At 36.6% G+C, this 17630-nt stretch overlaps 1 protein-coding gene across 11 annotated transcripts in view; it reads right to left on the bottom strand.

Moving 5' to 3' along the window:
* The window catches only part of MEF2C (myocyte enhancer factor 2C), a 142308-nt gene that overhangs the window by 70929 nt on the left and 53749 nt on the right, over positions 1 to 17630 (bottom strand). For 10 of the 11 annotated variants that reach the window (XM_049794512.1, XM_049794510.1, XM_049794516.1 and 7 more), the window contains one exon: positions 8280 to 8477. In XM_049794512.1, the coding sequence (XP_049650469.1) occupies positions 8280 to 8333 (54 nt within the window). In that variant the 5' untranslated portion in view covers positions 8334 to 8477. The remainder of the gene's footprint in view (positions 1 to 8279; positions 8478 to 17630) is intronic. The other variant, XM_049794511.1, reaches the window with a different exon arrangement.

The raw sequence follows: 17630 nt of genomic DNA, 5'->3' as shown, positions 1-17630 counted from the left end.
TTAAAAAAAAAACCCACCCCAAACCAGTAGCCAGCTTCCAACTTCCTTGATATAAATCAAGGTGAGCTTTTTATGCATTTTGGATGAAATTCTAACTAAAGGTGAAACCCACTGTATGTGCTAAAGGAAAGGCATTGACAAAAGAGGATTGTTAAAAGGGCATTTTTCCACTTCAATTCTGGCTCTTCTTCAATACCATGGAAACATCTCTCAACTAGCTCTTCATGCATAAAGCTTCAAGAGTCTTCTGAGAGATCTTTCATGGACTAGTCATTGCAATGTCTGTAAGTGGGGCTTTAGACAGTCTGAATTCAAGTGCATATAACACATTGTGATATGCTTCATTTAGAGGGTCATTTGGCTGAAAGAAGACCTTCTTGTTTAATCGCTAGTAAGTAAAACTCATTTAAACTAAATAAACTAGAAGATAATGTTGCTCAGTTGCGAGTATAAATTCTTCCATGAGCCGAAATTTATATTTAAATGTGTGTGTGTGTAAATGGCGATACTGGCCACTGGTTATAGTCTTTATTTAGCTAAATTTGTAACAACAACTATATGCTTCTTATAGAGGTTAATACATCAGTGGAGGAACAGAAACAGCCATAAATACTGCCAGTTAATGAATACAGCCTTCGGGATACCTTATTTATCTTTGTTGCAATGTAGTCTTTGTTTCTGTATTTTTTGGTGGGAGTTGTTTTGGGATTACTTTATTTTATTTCATTTTTGGTTTTGATTCAGGTTCTTTTAGTACTTTTTCTGAAATCTCACACACTCTGAGAGGCTGAGCCGTAACAGCACTCTGTATTTGTCACTAACAGTCATAGCATATGTGCTCACATTTTATGTTTTCAAAGTAGCAGTCCTGTGATCTTTCAAGGAATTCAGTCCAGCCAGTGGCAAAATATAAATGTTCCCCTTACTTCTTCCTATCCTGATTATAAAGATACATAGCTGCTGACAGGAAAATGAGAGAAACAGGGAATTTGCACATAATCCTTCCCATATATATTTCCTGCCATTAAACATATATGAGTGACTAGTTAAAAACAGGGACCACTGATGCACAGAAGTATCTGATACAGACACTGCCTGGTCAAGAAGAAATAATTGTTCTGCTTGTCCTTATTTAACGTGGAATGCCTAAATTTCTGACAGAGAGACTAGAGCAAGCATGGCAGATATGAGGTAAGTGACAAATAGCGGGTACTACATGAGTAATCTACCTAACTTCAAACAAAATAAAGTCAAGTTGGCCATGTGTACACCAAGGGGCTCTTGAATAAAACGTCACTGCCAGGCACCTAATCCTATCATGTGTTGAAACCCCAAATGACTACTGGAGATGCTACAGCTCTTGCCATATTCTCTCTTCCTCCTGTGTGATTTTTGTTTAGATCTGTTTGTCATATGAAGAGGCCTGGCCGCAACAATCTTTACAGTAACCCTCAGTGGGACTGGGAAGCAGCACCAGTGCAGGATTCGCTCTAGACAAACCTTCCTTTATGCAATAGCTGGGCATGCCATATTAAATGAAAGACCCTTTAAAGAGCAGCAAAGGACCTTCAGCAGCCTGGTTCCATGTTCTTATAACCCTCCAGCGTAACTTAGAGGGATGAGACAGCAGTGATTTATGCTGGTAAAAGAGCTATTGTCCTGGAAAGCCTCAAGCATATTGAGCTACAACTTGCTGAATAGTCCAGATAAAGAGGACTTCTAAGCAGGATGCCCTAAAATTGTAGCTATAACAAATAAAGTGTTCATGATTAATCCGTATTAAAAAGAATGTTTTGTACTTGTGTGTTATCCCCCATTTTTAGTATATTAGTACATAAATAACAGATCAAATACTTAAAATAGGGATATTATTCAATCTACCAAAATCCAACAAATGATGCTGGATCACTCATACAAATTTTTTTTTTTTAAGTAAAGAGAGAAGGGATAATTGGAAGATGTGTTAATTAACAGATGATGAAGCAACTCAGAAATTAGTAGGTTAGACAGTATCAATATGCTTCCCACTTACAGATCTAAAACCAGACAGCGATGCAAGAATAATAGTGGTTAATATCTGATACTTCATTTCCTTTTGTTGAATCAGAGGATAAGATTAAGTCCATTATACATAGATGTGCAGATATGTACATATTTCAGGCAAAAAACATCATCTCTATCAAAAACACAGTAGCTAATACAATATACAAGAAAGCTGACTTTTTTTCATTATGCTTTCACCAGTTCTGGCAGGTACAAATAGATGTTTAGGGTAAAAAACATGTTTACTAGTTCTGTGCTGCTAAAATGTTCATAAGGTAAAGGTCAAAGAATATTTCATTCCCTGCTGAGCAAATGGTCAGGAAGCACATTTGTCTGCATTTCCTGTCATAACAGGAAGAGTGTAACTTCTTCCTCTCCACAATGGCTTCAGTTCTGCTTCCCACCTCCAGCTCTTTCTCCCCCAGGGCTTTCCAAACCATTCCTTGCAAGACAGCAAGGCTGCGCCTGTGTCTGCACTGGTTTTCAGCTCTGTTGTGTTGGCAGACACCTCATTCACTACTGCACTCTCTTTACTTAGGTTTCTTGCTCAGACTTCAAATTAAAAGTAATTTGACCTAAATATTTACCTTATGCTAATTCACTCCAAATTATACTCAGAACATACATTTGTAATACAAGCACACTTAGCCATAAATATAATACATTCTGGAAATTCACAGTTCAGTTCAGCAGCTCTCTTAAAACTTTACTTCTCAGGTAGTCTGACATAACCTGAGAAGTGCTGCCAGAGTTGTAGTACAGATCCCTACAATTTAGGAGTCATGAAAACTTGGGGTGTATTCTTTGCTCACAGAAACCTAACTTTACCTCTGAAAAAACCAGGACCAAGGCCTAACTGCTATATTCCAAGTATATGTCTTACTGTGAGCAATTTAATGTAAGCAAAAGAAGGAATTCAAATATGTAAAAGATAAAAAGCATGTGATGTTTAAGACAAAGGTTCATTGAACAGAATAGTGATTAGCTGCATAGCTAAGCAGTTAAGTTTTCATATGAAAACATTTCCTTGGGGTGGGGGAGGGAGGGAAGGGGAATAATGAAATCTCAGCTCTTGGATAAAATGAAGACAGCCCATGAGGAAGACTTGAAAATATCAGGAAACTGGTGGAAAAAAGTTTTCTATCTAACTTGTGGTCATGTTAGCACTAATATGTAAGGCTCTTCTCTATTTCTACAGGGGAGTATCTGATTCAGCTGATAGTCTCTTTCTCTTTCCTTTTAAATAGAGCTGAAACACAGATAAAAATAGATACACGAGGCTGAAATTAGTTTTGAAACTAGCAGCATTAGGTGTCGAAGTCAGTAGAACAAATCTAGGTCTTCCTGCAAACGGTCATTTCCCTCCAGGATATTCCTCCCCTGCCCCATAACCTCACTTTACTTATCTGCTTTAATTTGTTCTCTATTGAGCTGATAACTGCAGTAACTCTTGGTTTATAGCTTTACAGATTTTCTGGAATCAAGGAATGATAAAAAGTCTATGCATGAAAAAGTTAAACAGCAAGTGTTTGTTAGTGTCGTAACCCATAGAATTATGCAGACATGATACTTTAAAAAGGGTGTCTTACTATTTAAGCACCTTAATATTGAAGTATACACTTCCTATGGTATTTAATAACACTTAAGCTCCCAGCAGCTCATTACAAATTGAAAGAGATGTTTTAAACAGTATGCAGAATCATTAGCTAAGCTCAATTCTGTTTTAACTGTGAATCTGACAACAGCATGCTTCACAAACAGGAGAAAAATGCAGAACTAATGAGCAAGCTGATCAGAGGATAAAAAATGGTGGGCTGCCATATAAGACCTGATATTTCTTAATACTAACTAGAAAAACCAATGGATTAAAAGCAAGAGGGTGTTCCAGACCTGATACCGGAATGTCATTGGGTCAATATGCCCTCTTTCCTGGGTCAATGTACCTCTGGATTTAGCTCACAGACCGTGGATTTAATGAGATATTTTGTAAGTAACCTTGTATAACAGTAATACAATCATTTACATCATTGCACCTATTTATTTTAGGCTTGGGCAGCCCTGCCTGTTGCAAGGAGAGTTTCAAATGATCCCTCTCTAAGGCAGACCACAAAAGGCCCTCATTAAAACTAACAAAATATTTCAAACTGATGAAAAACAAATAGAAAAAATACAAGGACTTTTCTGAGGCAGATGAATGCCATTTTTCCTTCATGTGTTGACCGTAACAGAGCCAGCTGAATTATTTCTTTCAATTAAGAAAACACATGAAAATCAAGTTCACCCATGTTTTTGCAAATGCCCTTCCTCTTTTCTTTCTTTCTTTTTTTTTTTTTTAATTTTTTAAAAAACAACCAAGAATTCTTTACAGCAGCCTTCTCCAATCTGCCTGCCTGAAACTTCTGCACCAAGAACACGTAGCAGTCAGGAGGCTCCAAGATCAGATGTCAGTGCTGATATTTTTAGGTATCAGTTCTATTGGTGGTGCAACTAATAACATGTATGCAGTCTACTTGAATGGGCTGTTGACAGGGCTACCACGATCTCCTGAGCCTAAGCAACACTATCAGAGATTCATTCCACATTTGTGAAGACTATATTACTCAGTGTCGCAATAATAAAAGGAAAGTATCTGGTCACATTGGCTGCTTATAACAGTGTTCTCTTGAAAGTTTTCATTTCCATTTAACATCGTGATGGTAACTATAAATAAATACATGTATACTCTAGCCCTGGCAGTTATTCATACTCATTTTGTCTGTGGATTAAAGCAGAGTGAAAGGAAATTTTTCAGATGGGCTTTTGTGAAACTTCCACAACCAAAGAGAATTTGTGATCACTCACAGAGGATTCAAACATCCTTGTCACCTTTGTCACCACATGGTAACTAGGAGAGCCAGGAAAATACAGCCAACTGGAAGCCCACATGAAATAACATTAAATTAATGGCTCCTCCTAGTTAAAATCCTGAATTCTGCACTCACTGAAGTCAATGACAGAGCTCTCATGCACTCCAGGATAAAAGGACTGGGCCTTTAATGTCTAGGTTGCAGTAGTTTTCTTTGAACTTATCCCAGAATGTCAAAGTTTCAAATAGTTTCTGGAAAAGTGCAGATCATATCCCCATATTGCACGTTTTTATGAGGTTTGCAGCCAGACATCTGACTCTGGACAGTTTCAACTTACATTTATTAGCAGTATGGTCACTGAAGTACACAAATCCAACCAACTAGACCTGCTTAGAAGAAATCCTCTTGAAGGGAGGTCAGCACTACTTTTGTCATTCCCAATCCACTCATAACAAGCACTTTGAACTGTAGGGGAGTCTCCTACCATAGCAGACAGTAGTGTGGAAGAAAACAGCTATTCTACTGATGGAACAAGTACTCCTTTCAATGGTTCATCTAAGTAGCTAGTCAGGATGCTGGGCAAATGAGTGAACAGCAAGGGCAGAAATCACCTTCCACAAGCCTTGTAACAACTTAAGTCCTCTTGCAAAAACTCTCTTATTGAAACATCCACCTTTGCACTGGGAGAGGGGAGAAGAATTAAACTATGGCTATTTGCCCTCATTTGATATGTGTTCCACCTATTTTTCCCTGCATGTGCTGTCCAGCCAAGAATTTATGTGCTTGAAAACAGCTGAGGATGCACTATCCATGCATATCATATTCCCATCTAACATGCCTTGGATTGTGAAAGTAAACTGAGTTCTAACATAAGCAACAATAAGGCAGTTTCAAGTCAATAGATTTGCTGCTGTTCTTGCAAACATCTTTTGGTGAGGTAGCAAGAAAGAAAGGCAAACAGTCTCCATCCGTATAATGGTAAATGGAGCTACAAATAAGCATTGTGGAACCGTGCTTCAGCTGGTACCTTAACTTTATTAATCAAAAACTTTTGAGCTGGTTTTTTTTCCCCATGCAACCTTTTGATCTTTTCTGTGCATTCAAATATATTGATGTAATTTAATTAAAAAAAAAGAAAAAGAAAGAATATAAACCAGTTACTATTTTAAGATTACTGGAAGTGTGTAAGTTAAAAACCAAATAAACTGATGCAGCTTCACTGAAGCAGCAACAGCTTAAGGAATACATTCTATTTTAAGAAACAGTAGGGCTTGTGAAAGAGTACAACTCATACAAATGGTTGAAGGATCAATCAACTATTAGTGGAAATCCAGTTGTATTTAATCACATACATATCGCTACGACTAGAAAGCCTGATCCCACAGTCGAAATGAATCAGTGGAAATCTCTTCATTGGCTTCACTAAGCTTTAAATCAGGGCACTGATTTACATGCAAAGAGGATAAAACTGGTAGAAACACTTCCTAAATTATGTTTCAATATATTAGTAGAAATGAGAAGCAGAATCAAGACAATTATACTATGTGGAAGGTAAAGTAATGTAAATCTATACCTTCAGTCTCATAGTGACTAATCAACATGATGAATATTATCAAATGCTAGCAAGATAAACACTTTCTGCACTAACGCTGCAGTTGTTAGTGTTCTAGTGTTATAGTTGTATTCATAATTATTAGTTCTGAAAGCTGGTGCTAGAATTCTTTAAACTCTACTGTGAATGACTTGAAAGGCTAGCTGTCTTCATTTTTTTAAAGTAAATTTAGCTTCTTAAAAGATATCTCTTTGACAAAACAGGGGATTAAGTTCTCTGTAAATCCTGTATTTGAGTAAGCAAGTTGACACTGAAGCTATTGTATGAATTAATGTGACTAATGGCAAAATTTTGTAGTATCATTTACAAAATAATTCAGGTTGACTTCAAAAAGAAACCATGGTAGTATGGGAAAGTTCCAAACAACTAGTGTCTGGATGTTTAATGATAAATTTGGTTCAGTATTTCAAATCCAATTTAAATTGCAAGCTAAAAACCAATTAAAGTAAATATGGTGATGGTTTTACATTGATAGAATTATTGCTTTTTTGGCTTGGCCCACAGCAACAGGCAACCTTTAGGGAAAACACAAAATGTATCCATCATAAATATAATTTTGTTTTTATACATGATTTTCTGCTATGGAGAACACAAGTGACTACTAAAACTACGAAATTTAAAAATTCTTGGAAAACACATTTAAAGGTTATAATCTGTTTTTATGCCTAGGCTGAATTTTTTATGGCTTTATAAAATCCTTGAAGACTAACAACATAACTTCATAAAAACAACGTGAATATATGAAGAAATTTGTAGATCAAATTAATAGAACTAATATATTAATAGTAACTCAGTATCAAGTTCTTAAAAACCAGCTACTGATGATTACTCCTAAATTGCAGCCACATGTATGAAGAACACTAATCAGTGTTAAACAATTTTATGAAGTTTCTCACTCTTGTGAATCTCCAGTTTCAATAAAACATTGATCCATTTACATCAAATGTAAACAGCAGCAGCTTTTCACTGATTTTATTTTAAGATGGCAATCGTTGAATTTTATTTTTCTGAAAACAGGAAAGCAGTTTCTCTAACTTATGGCCATATTTTAAATAGCAGAGATAGTGTTGATAATATGTGACAGCTACTCAGCCATTTTATCTAAAGGAGTGGTAATAATTAATTAACAGTCCTGCTGGACCTACTTAGCCATAGCATCCGTATCGGAGACTTTGTTTTGTAACTACAACATGCCAATATTATTGTATGTGGGTTTTAGAATGTGTTAGGCTACTCAAATTCTTTCTAAAATTCAGACAGAAAGAGATGAGATTTTTTATGAAGTAATGTCATTTTTATATGAAGGAGGTAAAATAAAAACACTGCAAAGATGTAGAAAATAAATGATTTTGATCTATGAATTCAAATGCAAGTCCTCCTGCAAATAAACTCATATTATAATAGTTCATAAAATACAGTACTAAAAGCCTGTATCCTGTAACAACTTGCAGATGCGCTTAACCACGTATATTACAAACTGAAGTCAAAGCGAGTGCAGAGGGGGCCCAAAGCAGAGCATACACATCAGCCTTTGTAGAATCAAGGCCTCAAGTAATAAATTCCTAACTGTGCATGTTACTAAACTTGAAAAAACTGTGTGTGAGGTTTCTGGTTGTTTCCAAAAGTACTTTTTCTTTGATAGTCTTCCATACATTGTGTATATGTATACATATGTGTAGGTTTATGTATACAAAGTTATCAACTTTTTAATCACTTATGAAAAAAAGTCACCTTAGAAATGTAGTAAGATGTTCAAATATGGTATTTTTGCTACTCACCTGTCTGTTACGTTCATCCATAATCCTTGTAATCTGAATCTTTTTTCTCCCCATAGTCCCCGTTTTTTTTTCTCTCCTTCTTCCTTAAAATTATGTATTTTTCCCTTCTCTTTTCTTCCTCTTTCCCGTTTCCTCAAAACAAACCTCCTTCTTCAGCACTTGCACTACTCAGTTCACAGCCCCCTGCATCCGTTCCTGCTAAACACAGAAAGGAAATCAAATGTTATTATAAAATTGATAACTAGATGAAAGTTATTATATGGAGCTGGCCAAGCATCCTCATTATAATTTAGTGTACAAGTACAAATGTACAAGTAAATTATAATAAAAATTTACCGCATCTATAAAACAAGTAACGCATAGAAAAATAATAACTTAATTCAAAGGCTTCATTTTATGAACAAACCCACCAATATATCAAGAAGTGAAGAAAAAGACTGAAATACACATTGCCAAAACTTTAATGGAATTAAGTGTCTCTTGTTTTAAATATCACTCACTGCACTAATATGAAAAATTACCTAAATCAGAGAGTTAATGAACCTTTCTGTACCTATGTATGCTAAGTAGGCCAGCTAATTCATTTCTGAAGGGAAAACAATCTTGTGTTTTGACAGCAGAGGTGATAATGTCCCTCATTATGCAAATAGGATGGACCTTTATTAAAGTGTTACTTGATATATGAGAGATGTCAGCTACTTTAAATCCAAAATTTTTAACCTTATTCTTTAGGAATATAGATTAGTGCAAGTATTCCTCAAGATACTTGCAGAAAACAGTGCATCGTCGCTCATTTAATTTCAATGTAAATTCTAAAATGTTCTGACAGATGATTTATAACTAGCAAATACGTATATCTTTCCTTATAAAAATTTGTGCACCAAAAGACAAGCTATATAGCACAGAATAATAGTGACTGATGATAATTTAAGAATGTTTTGAAAAATATTTTCACAGTTTTAGAAATGCACTGATACTAGCTCCCTAAACTTTACAACACTGGTTCTATCGTAAAACTAAGGACAGTTAGATGAAATACATAAAAATACACAACGCAGTACACATTCCATATTTCACAAAATGTCATAAATCACAAAATTAGTTTCTATGACATCTGAAGTGTTTTTAGCAATAAAAGACTTGTTAGAAATAGAAGAAAATACAGAAATTATGTTCGGTCTAGTACTGAAGTAAAAAATGCAATTCCCCCCCCCCCCCCCTTTTTAACCTTCATTGACTGTATTTTTATATTTACATGTGTTGAACAGAGCAGCACAGTTCTTTTAAATACCGAAGAGAAAAAAAATCTGAACAAGATTCATTTAAAATGATTTTTTAAAAGTTTTTATGTTAGATCCATGGTCTATTAAAAATACTACCTTGGAAATAAAAATTTAGTAATTTTAAAACAGAGGCTGGTGTTTCCTTATTTATTTTAAGCTCATAGTCCCGCAGCCAACCTGATAAATTCTCACTATATGTTACATAACACTAAACGATGTCCTGGCCATTTAATCCATTTTTTGGCTCTGATTCAAAGTTACTGAGGTAGAAAAGCTAGACCTCACTCATTCTGATCTTCAATTCTCTCTTGATTTTCTTTGCATACATTAAACTTTAAGCTGCTCAAGTGTTTTATCGCTCTAAGGAAAAAATAAGTTAACAAATAAGCGGTCAGTCAGAGTTTTCTAACTAGCCACAGTGATATAATTAATCTGCTGGGCAAAAAAAAAAAATTTCAGGTATAATACTTATTACCTTTCTGTACACGAATGCCTTTTTATATTATTTGCGAGGCATATTTATGTATGCCTAAACCATGACCATAACGCAGAACATGGAACATGGAACAATTAATGGTGCCACTATAATAAAGTGTAAAGGCTGCAAATTTTTTTTGTTGTTTTTTTTTACTTGTTTGAAAACAGTTCAACTTCTCGCTGCTTAAAACGACACAAAGGCGCTTGATCATATTTACAGCAAAAAACAGAAGTCCAAAACTTTTAAATAAGTTAAGTTGATCAAATGTTTGGATCAAACTTTTTTTCCAAACAAAGCTAGGAGACAGTCTTATCTGATATGCAGTGTTGACAAACAAACCCAGCCTATTTTTAGAAACAGCCTTAAATTTCCTCGGACTGGGTTTCTTTCCTGTTTTTCCTATAGCCTTACCTCCGACACAAAGAGCAAGTTAGAATGGTGTTTCCCATGCACATGCAGGACGCGAAGGAGTCTAACAGGCTAGCTCTGTAACAGTAAGCCAATATGCTAATCCACAGCGAATGCATATGGAACAACTTCCTTTCCTTTCATCCAGCTGAAGCCAGTGGCACTCTCGGCTCACAGCACTACGCCTGCCTAAGCTCTTATTCACTGCAAGGTGGAAGGTCAGGGTGGACAGATTAGAGCAGCGGTGACAGGGTAGCAAGGACGAGAGCTGCTCTGCAGACCAGGATGCTGATGCTAAGCGACTTCAGAAAAATCACTGAACACTGAAAAAAACCTACCAGGAAGGACAAAAATCTTCGTGGAGGAGCAGCATGTTGAGTCCCTCCCACACACTTAGTTCCACATTTAAGACCAGTCTTCAAACAACGAAGGCTTTTATAGACAGCTTAAAGTCAGAACACTTAAAATTTCTAGGATCTACACAAAATCACCTTAAAGTAATACATGCAACACTTGATGAGCAGAATTTTGTTCTTCATTACCCGTAGTAATACACTAACTACACTAGTTTTATTTTAAGTGGAAAAATAGATGTGCAGGAAATTAAAGTTGAAAGGGAGCAAGGATGATTTGGTTGTTAAATATTATCATACGATCTGAGAGAACCTGAAGGAGAAGACAGAATACGTTAGGTCATATGAATCCAACATACAATTTGCAAAGAAACATAAATTTGCTTCAACATGCAGCGGGTTAAGTTTTCTTGTGTGGACGAAAAAAACCTCTCTCCTGTTTGCTTTTTGCTTACCAGTCTAATTTCAAATAAAAGCTTTTCAGTTTTTCTAGCACATTTATTTCCTTTTCAAAAAATAATTTCTGCTATTTTTACTGCTACTAGAAACAAGTTGGGAATGCTGTGGTGTTCTCTGTATCTGTCTTACTCTTTTACACATATATACATATCAACACATGCTTCTTCATGTGCTGTTCTTAATATGTGTTTGCCTATAGTTCTGTTCATTTCAGTAGTACATATATAAAGCAGATAGCTGGATTGATTCCACATCAGTTAGATTCAGATGAGTAAATCAAGACATCTGATTCGAGGGCTATAACCTTCAAAGGCTGGTGACTTCTGAGTCAAACAGAATGGAAAGAACTCTGGAGAGCAACAAATCCCAGTGGCTACTTCAGGACTTCACCAGTGTTCCCAACACTTTTTGAAAGTTCTTGCAGGCTTAAGGATTACAGTATTAAGAATTTAAAGTTCCTGTTAATTGACAAGTTGTATTTCCTTAACACTGATAAAGCACACTAGCTAGAAAAGTTGAAGGTACTACAAAACTCAAATAGTACTGTGGGCTTTCATTATCCAAGATAATCTAAAAAGGAACTTAAAATAATTCCAGAAGCTTTGTTGAAGTAATTCTCCACATAAAAGAAACCTTCCAACTTAATGACACGGTCACATGCAGACAAATTGCACTTAAAGAAACACATGGTTACATGCTATGGTCTTACAGTCTTCAGCATTTTTTTTCTTTTTGCAAACCCAAACGTAAAAAAAAAAAGTAAATAATCAGACTGCTTACAAAAAAGAGGAACTTCATTTTTGGCGGGCTTCTGTTCACTATATGATTTGGCAGAGGCAGTGGTAGCTGTCGGAAGATTGGTCTGAGCCTTGAGAAGGGAAAAGAGCTGATGGACAAATGAAGCGGATCACTTGACCGCTCCTGTCTCTCTCTCCTACATTCGCACACAGGCGTACACGCGCGCGCGCACATATACACACACACATGCACACCCACTATCCCTTCTCTGCAACACAGAAGAATCTTGACAGAATGGCAGGAAACACGCACGGAGTGGTCAGGGAAGGATATGATGTCAGCAACCACGAACAATAAAAGGTGTAAAGGTGCTTCCTTCCCTAAACTGTTCCAGAAGTGCAAAATGGGAACCAAAACTCTCCACTTCCTTCTCCGAGCAGAACTGTCTGAATCTGCTCTGCTGCAACACCCCAGACAGAGAGTCCTTTGAACAGTCACACCAGGGGCAATAAGGAGTATCAAAACAGGAGAGTCAAAATATTTAGTTTATAAACAAGAAGGCAGCCAGAGAAAAACTAAGTTAAAATGTGCTAGGGTTTAGCATTTTCACGGTTGCTTTACAAAAGAAACAAACTTGCCATAAAGATGTCCCTGTTCCACTAAGCAGCTTGCATTTTGAGTGCATTAGTTAGGTTAAAACTAAAGAACGAAACCATTTTGTTTTATTATCCTGATGCAAGGAAGCAAACAAGAAAAATGCTGTCCCCATTCTCTTACCATTCTTATCTCGATAAATAAAAGTAACTTCAAAGATCTATGAAATCTTTTTATGCAAGCCTTTCTGTTTACTCAAAAGAGGTTTGAATCAGATTCTAAATAAAAATCAAAATGCATTGAGTAAGAATACATTAGCTACTTTTCTGATGAAAATTTAGCTGCAAAAACTGCAACATAACCATGAAAATCCACAGAGGGGAACACATAGTGAAAGAAAATGGTCACTCAAGCCTTTTCTGTAAAAGCCCTAGCTGACTATGTTCCATATACAAAGACAGCCACACAGTGAAGAAACAGCTGGACATACTGCATCAAATAAAGGCACCGATCATTTTGAGTCTGTCACCTTGAGCTGGATAAAGTAGAAAGAAATGTAGAAAAGGGTGAAAGTAACAATTATCTCTCATGTTATCCAACTGAGATCAGCTGACATTAAAGACAGAAGTGGTCCTTCACATTCAGTGTGGTTTGGTTGCATGGTCATTACAGAAGACACAGTTTGGGCCATTAACAGAAAGGTTATGATAAAATTATATATGTCATCACCACGGCAGTACATCAGTAAAGCAGAAATGGCACGATCTACAGTATGGTTATCCAGGCAGAGAGCCATGCAAGAAATGAATCTGAGTCATCTTAAAGTTTCAAACATCTGTCCACAACACTCTGATTTAGAAATTAAACATAACCTACATTTATGTGTTTTGATCTTATGGGCAGGCTGCCACATGAAAAGATTGGAAGGGAGTTCATTTTAATCTACTAAATTTAACTCTCAAGAGATCATGCATTTTGCTACAGGAAGTATAAAACAAACATTTAAGCCATCATGGATATAATGTAACAGATGAAATACTACAGACTACTAGAGAGAGAGTACGCCACACTGAAAAAGTCTGTACAGAAAGAAAATATTTGTAATCTTTAACTACTGAAGCCTATTCACCTTTTCATTTCTCTAACCTGATTCCCGATTTATGGCATGAATTTAATTTGTAATGGAGAGCAATTCAAGGGCAATAAAGTTCTGCATCAAAGCAGGAGTAAAATGCTCATAAACTTGCAAACTGCAAAATCACTCCCTATATGTAAGTAGTTAATTAAAAGTTTTAGAGAAAACTTGATCTGAATTAGTATTTCTCTAATTTTACTACTGATTTTGAAAGCATCTGCTGAATTTGTAAGATTTCTATTCCAACCGATACTCCATTTATTTAGTTATTTATTTGTAAAAGATAGCAGAATGTGTTTATTTTTAAGTCTGAACTTCAGGAGACATACCTTATTTGCTTTTCACATTTATATTTGAACATATTCCTATTAATTAACTGCAGAAAATTCCTCTCTTTCAGCCAAGATACTGTCCTGTAATCAATGCCATTATTTGTACACCTAGGAGGAAGAGGCATGAGAATATATAGCATTGTGAATTGTTTGGAATTTGGAGTTAGACACTTCTGAAGACTAGTTGTAAGAATACTTCATCTCCCTTGAATCAGGCAACGGTGGTCACTGTCGTTTACAACTCAAATACAGTACCAAGTTATCTCACAGAGCAAAGAACTTAGCAACGTGGGTGGAAGGTTTCACTTGCAAAGTTCCCCTGAAAAGTTTTTCTGCGCAAACTAAGCATCATTGCCAAAATAGTGCAGAAGATGGTACTTCCTAATAGCAGCCCGACTTCATTATGTCACAGACCCTAATTTTGAAAAGGCTAAGTTATCCAAACACTAAATATCTAGTCTGTAGCCACCTGTCAATTGAAGGTGATCCACACCTCTCTGAGAAGGAAAGGAGTGACTTCAGCTTACCTTCCACAGGATGTGCTGAGAGTCATCCATCAGGCACAGAAGGAGGGTTTTCTGAACAGGACATACATGTTATACCAAATCTGACATGCTGATACAGATCCATGACAGGAGGCCAAAGGCCTCCCAAGTGATTGTGGAATTTGCCACAGATGGTGAGTCATTCCTTGCAGCGGTGCACCAAAAGAGGAAGCAACCACTGGCAATCTAAATGCAAACTGATTGCCTGCAGCCCAGTGAGAAGAGATATCAAGCGTGCCTGCTACGCTTGATGAAGAAAGGAAGACTTGGCTAATTTACAACATTTCTGAAGAACAGATGAAGAAGAATATTTGATTTGTAAAGCAAAGAATGCAGACACTAATGAATATTTTAAGGAAAGCAATTAAGTGAAATGCTAGTATACTAAGAAGCATACCTGTGAAAAGTTGATTTTAAATCTACAATGACTAGCAGGTGACATTTCAGTGTCTGCCCATCACCCAGTTGAAAAAAAATGGAAAGCAAATAGTGTGAAGAAAAAGTTTACAGGTTTGTGATTAAGTTCGTGATGTACCTTTGGCAGCTAGACAGACATAATGGGAGTCTGACCAATAAATATGGAATAGGATCCTTCAAGTGCTTGGGAGACTGGCTCAAGCATAACAGTTTATTGAATCAGACAAGCTAATAATGCAAGGAAAAAAATAAAGGACTGAAAACTGAATCACCTAATTGGTCTGAAGTCTGACAGTAGACTAGGGAAATTGGACTGCTGCAATTTCAGCTAGAAGTTTTGAGAGTTTTGAGCTAATAATTTGACTGGATTGCATTCTAGTTAATAGATGTGTAACAAACACCAGGAAGGGTGTTTTACAGATTCAGTCTGTCATTTACTGAGTTGGAAGACAAGAGGAAGCATTTCAGTGGTCAACGGAGTATGATTTAGCACCTTGTGTGATGAAACTTGGAACTAGTCTGATCTTGGTCTACCTGTATTTAAAGACATCTTTCATTCTGGGTAAGATACTAGTGCTTACAGTTTGGGACCAGCCTAATACGAAAACAAAGAACTTTGGAGACTGTTGGCTTATTACAGGAGAAGTCTAAGATCTGTAGAGTTAAGTCATTGCATCACCTGAAAGCAGTCTCTGGCTGTGGTCAGATCTAGATTTAAAAATCTGTTACTAGTGCTTGTATGTGAGGAAGTCTATGGTGAGGAACATAAATCCCCACAATGGCTTTTAAGAATCAGGGGACAATTCCAGGTATTACTGGAAAAAGCTATGTACTGCAATATCAAATCACGGTCCTGGGCACAGGAGTTCGGTAATGCCAACACCAGTGGCAGACAATTTTAGGTTGTCTTCTGTTGAAGAAAGTAAGGATTGATTCTCAAAAGGATGCTTTGTTACCAGAAAAGATTTTTGATTACTTTCTGCTTATAAGTTGCTGAATTGCAGAAATGCGAGCAAGCTTGGTACATGCCCTTAGACAAGACAGCTGGAGACAGCAGTGTCTGAACTATGGTCAATGATCAGTCTTGAAGCAAAAGCCAGAGTAGATGGAGAATTAAATTTAGGGTAAAACAGGTGGACTTGTTCAGATCTACACAGACCTGGTCTCCTTCATCTTCATCCAACGGGCTCCAGAGGAACTTTATACATTCGGATCCAGGATCCTCCCCTTTCTTACTCAAAGGGCACTGTAATCATGCCTACCTATGTTTAACAACACAAGCTATTCTAGGTTTGTGCTGCACCACCACTTCATCTGTGTGAGGAGGAACAAAGATTTGGATTGTAGAAACCTAATAATTGTATTTTGAAAAGGGATATCTTACACATTTGTGAATGAAACTTTTCAGGACGTTTTTAAAGAAAAAAGCTTTTAGAAACAGGAATTTTTGTGGCATGAATAAACAGGAAAAAACATAAGAACCCAAAGTCTCTTTTAAGTACTGAGCAAATAAATGACTGACTACTGTATTTGGTTAAAAGACTAAGCTGAAAGTTAGGAAGGATCATCTAAGAAGGTAGAAGAGCGACAAAACTGAGGATGCAAGTACCTTAAAACTGGGAATGTAAGTCTAGAAATGAAGAGAAGAAAAACTGAGGTGTGAATAAGTTCCTCATTAAAAGAAAATATGTGCCTCTGCCAAACAACAGATTCTATAGAAATATTGTGAAGGGGTTAGTAAAACGAATTGTTTTCAACATGACCAAAGTGAGTGACGAAATTTGTCAAGGTAAAGCTTGAATGAAAGTAAAACTGGTTTGGGTCAGTGATGGGAAATATCTTGACAGGAAAACTGTATAGATATGTTACGGTAGTATAACATTTTTTTCTGGCTGGGAAGTGTTGCTCATGGTGTTGCCATTTTAAGAGTAACTTGAGTAATGGCTGGAAGATGAAAGAAGGGAGAAGGGGTAGGATTACTGCTGGTAAGCACAATTTCCGTGATCTTACAGACCTGGATATTTGAAAAAAAGACAGCAAAGAACTTTGTTAGGTATTATTTTATGGAGGTTTGTGATTTGTGACAAGGAAGAGAAGCTGAAAATTGAGAGACACGGGGAGAGAGCTCAGTTATAGAAAATACAGGCAGCAGAGCCCTGAAATAAAACTGACACAGAGAAATGGTTTTGGAGCTACTGCTGATGGGAAAGGGAACTCAAACATTAATACTTGATAAAGGACATTAAGTCTTGCCACATTTAGAGATATAAGAAATCTTTGTAAACAAACAGTATCAAGGAAATACTCTAGCCACTTGTCCGTTCCCCTGCTCTAACAGAAACAACTTGTAATACCCTGAATTTGGCTAGCTACTGAAGCCAAAAGGGGACAATATCTCTTTAGCTACTGAAGCCAAAAGGGAACAATATCTCTCAAGCATATCCTCCAACATCATTCAGCTTCCTACCAGAGAACTGAAGCAATCAAACTTGAAAAACTTCAGGCAGGTGTCCCCAAGCCACAGAAATTCCTCGAAATCTCACTAAATCTTGCGATATCCATGGAAGCTGTATGTGCCAGTCTCTCAAGCTAAACAGCTAGTAGTTTGC

Source organism: Accipiter gentilis, chromosome Z, assembly GCF_929443795.1.
Source record: "Accipiter gentilis chromosome Z, bAccGen1.1, whole genome shotgun sequence".
Taxonomy (NCBI): Eukaryota; Metazoa; Chordata; class Aves; order Accipitriformes; family Accipitridae; genus Astur; species Astur gentilis.
The sequence above is the reverse complement of the archived record's forward strand: the minus strand, read 5'-3'. Positions and strand labels throughout refer to the sequence as shown.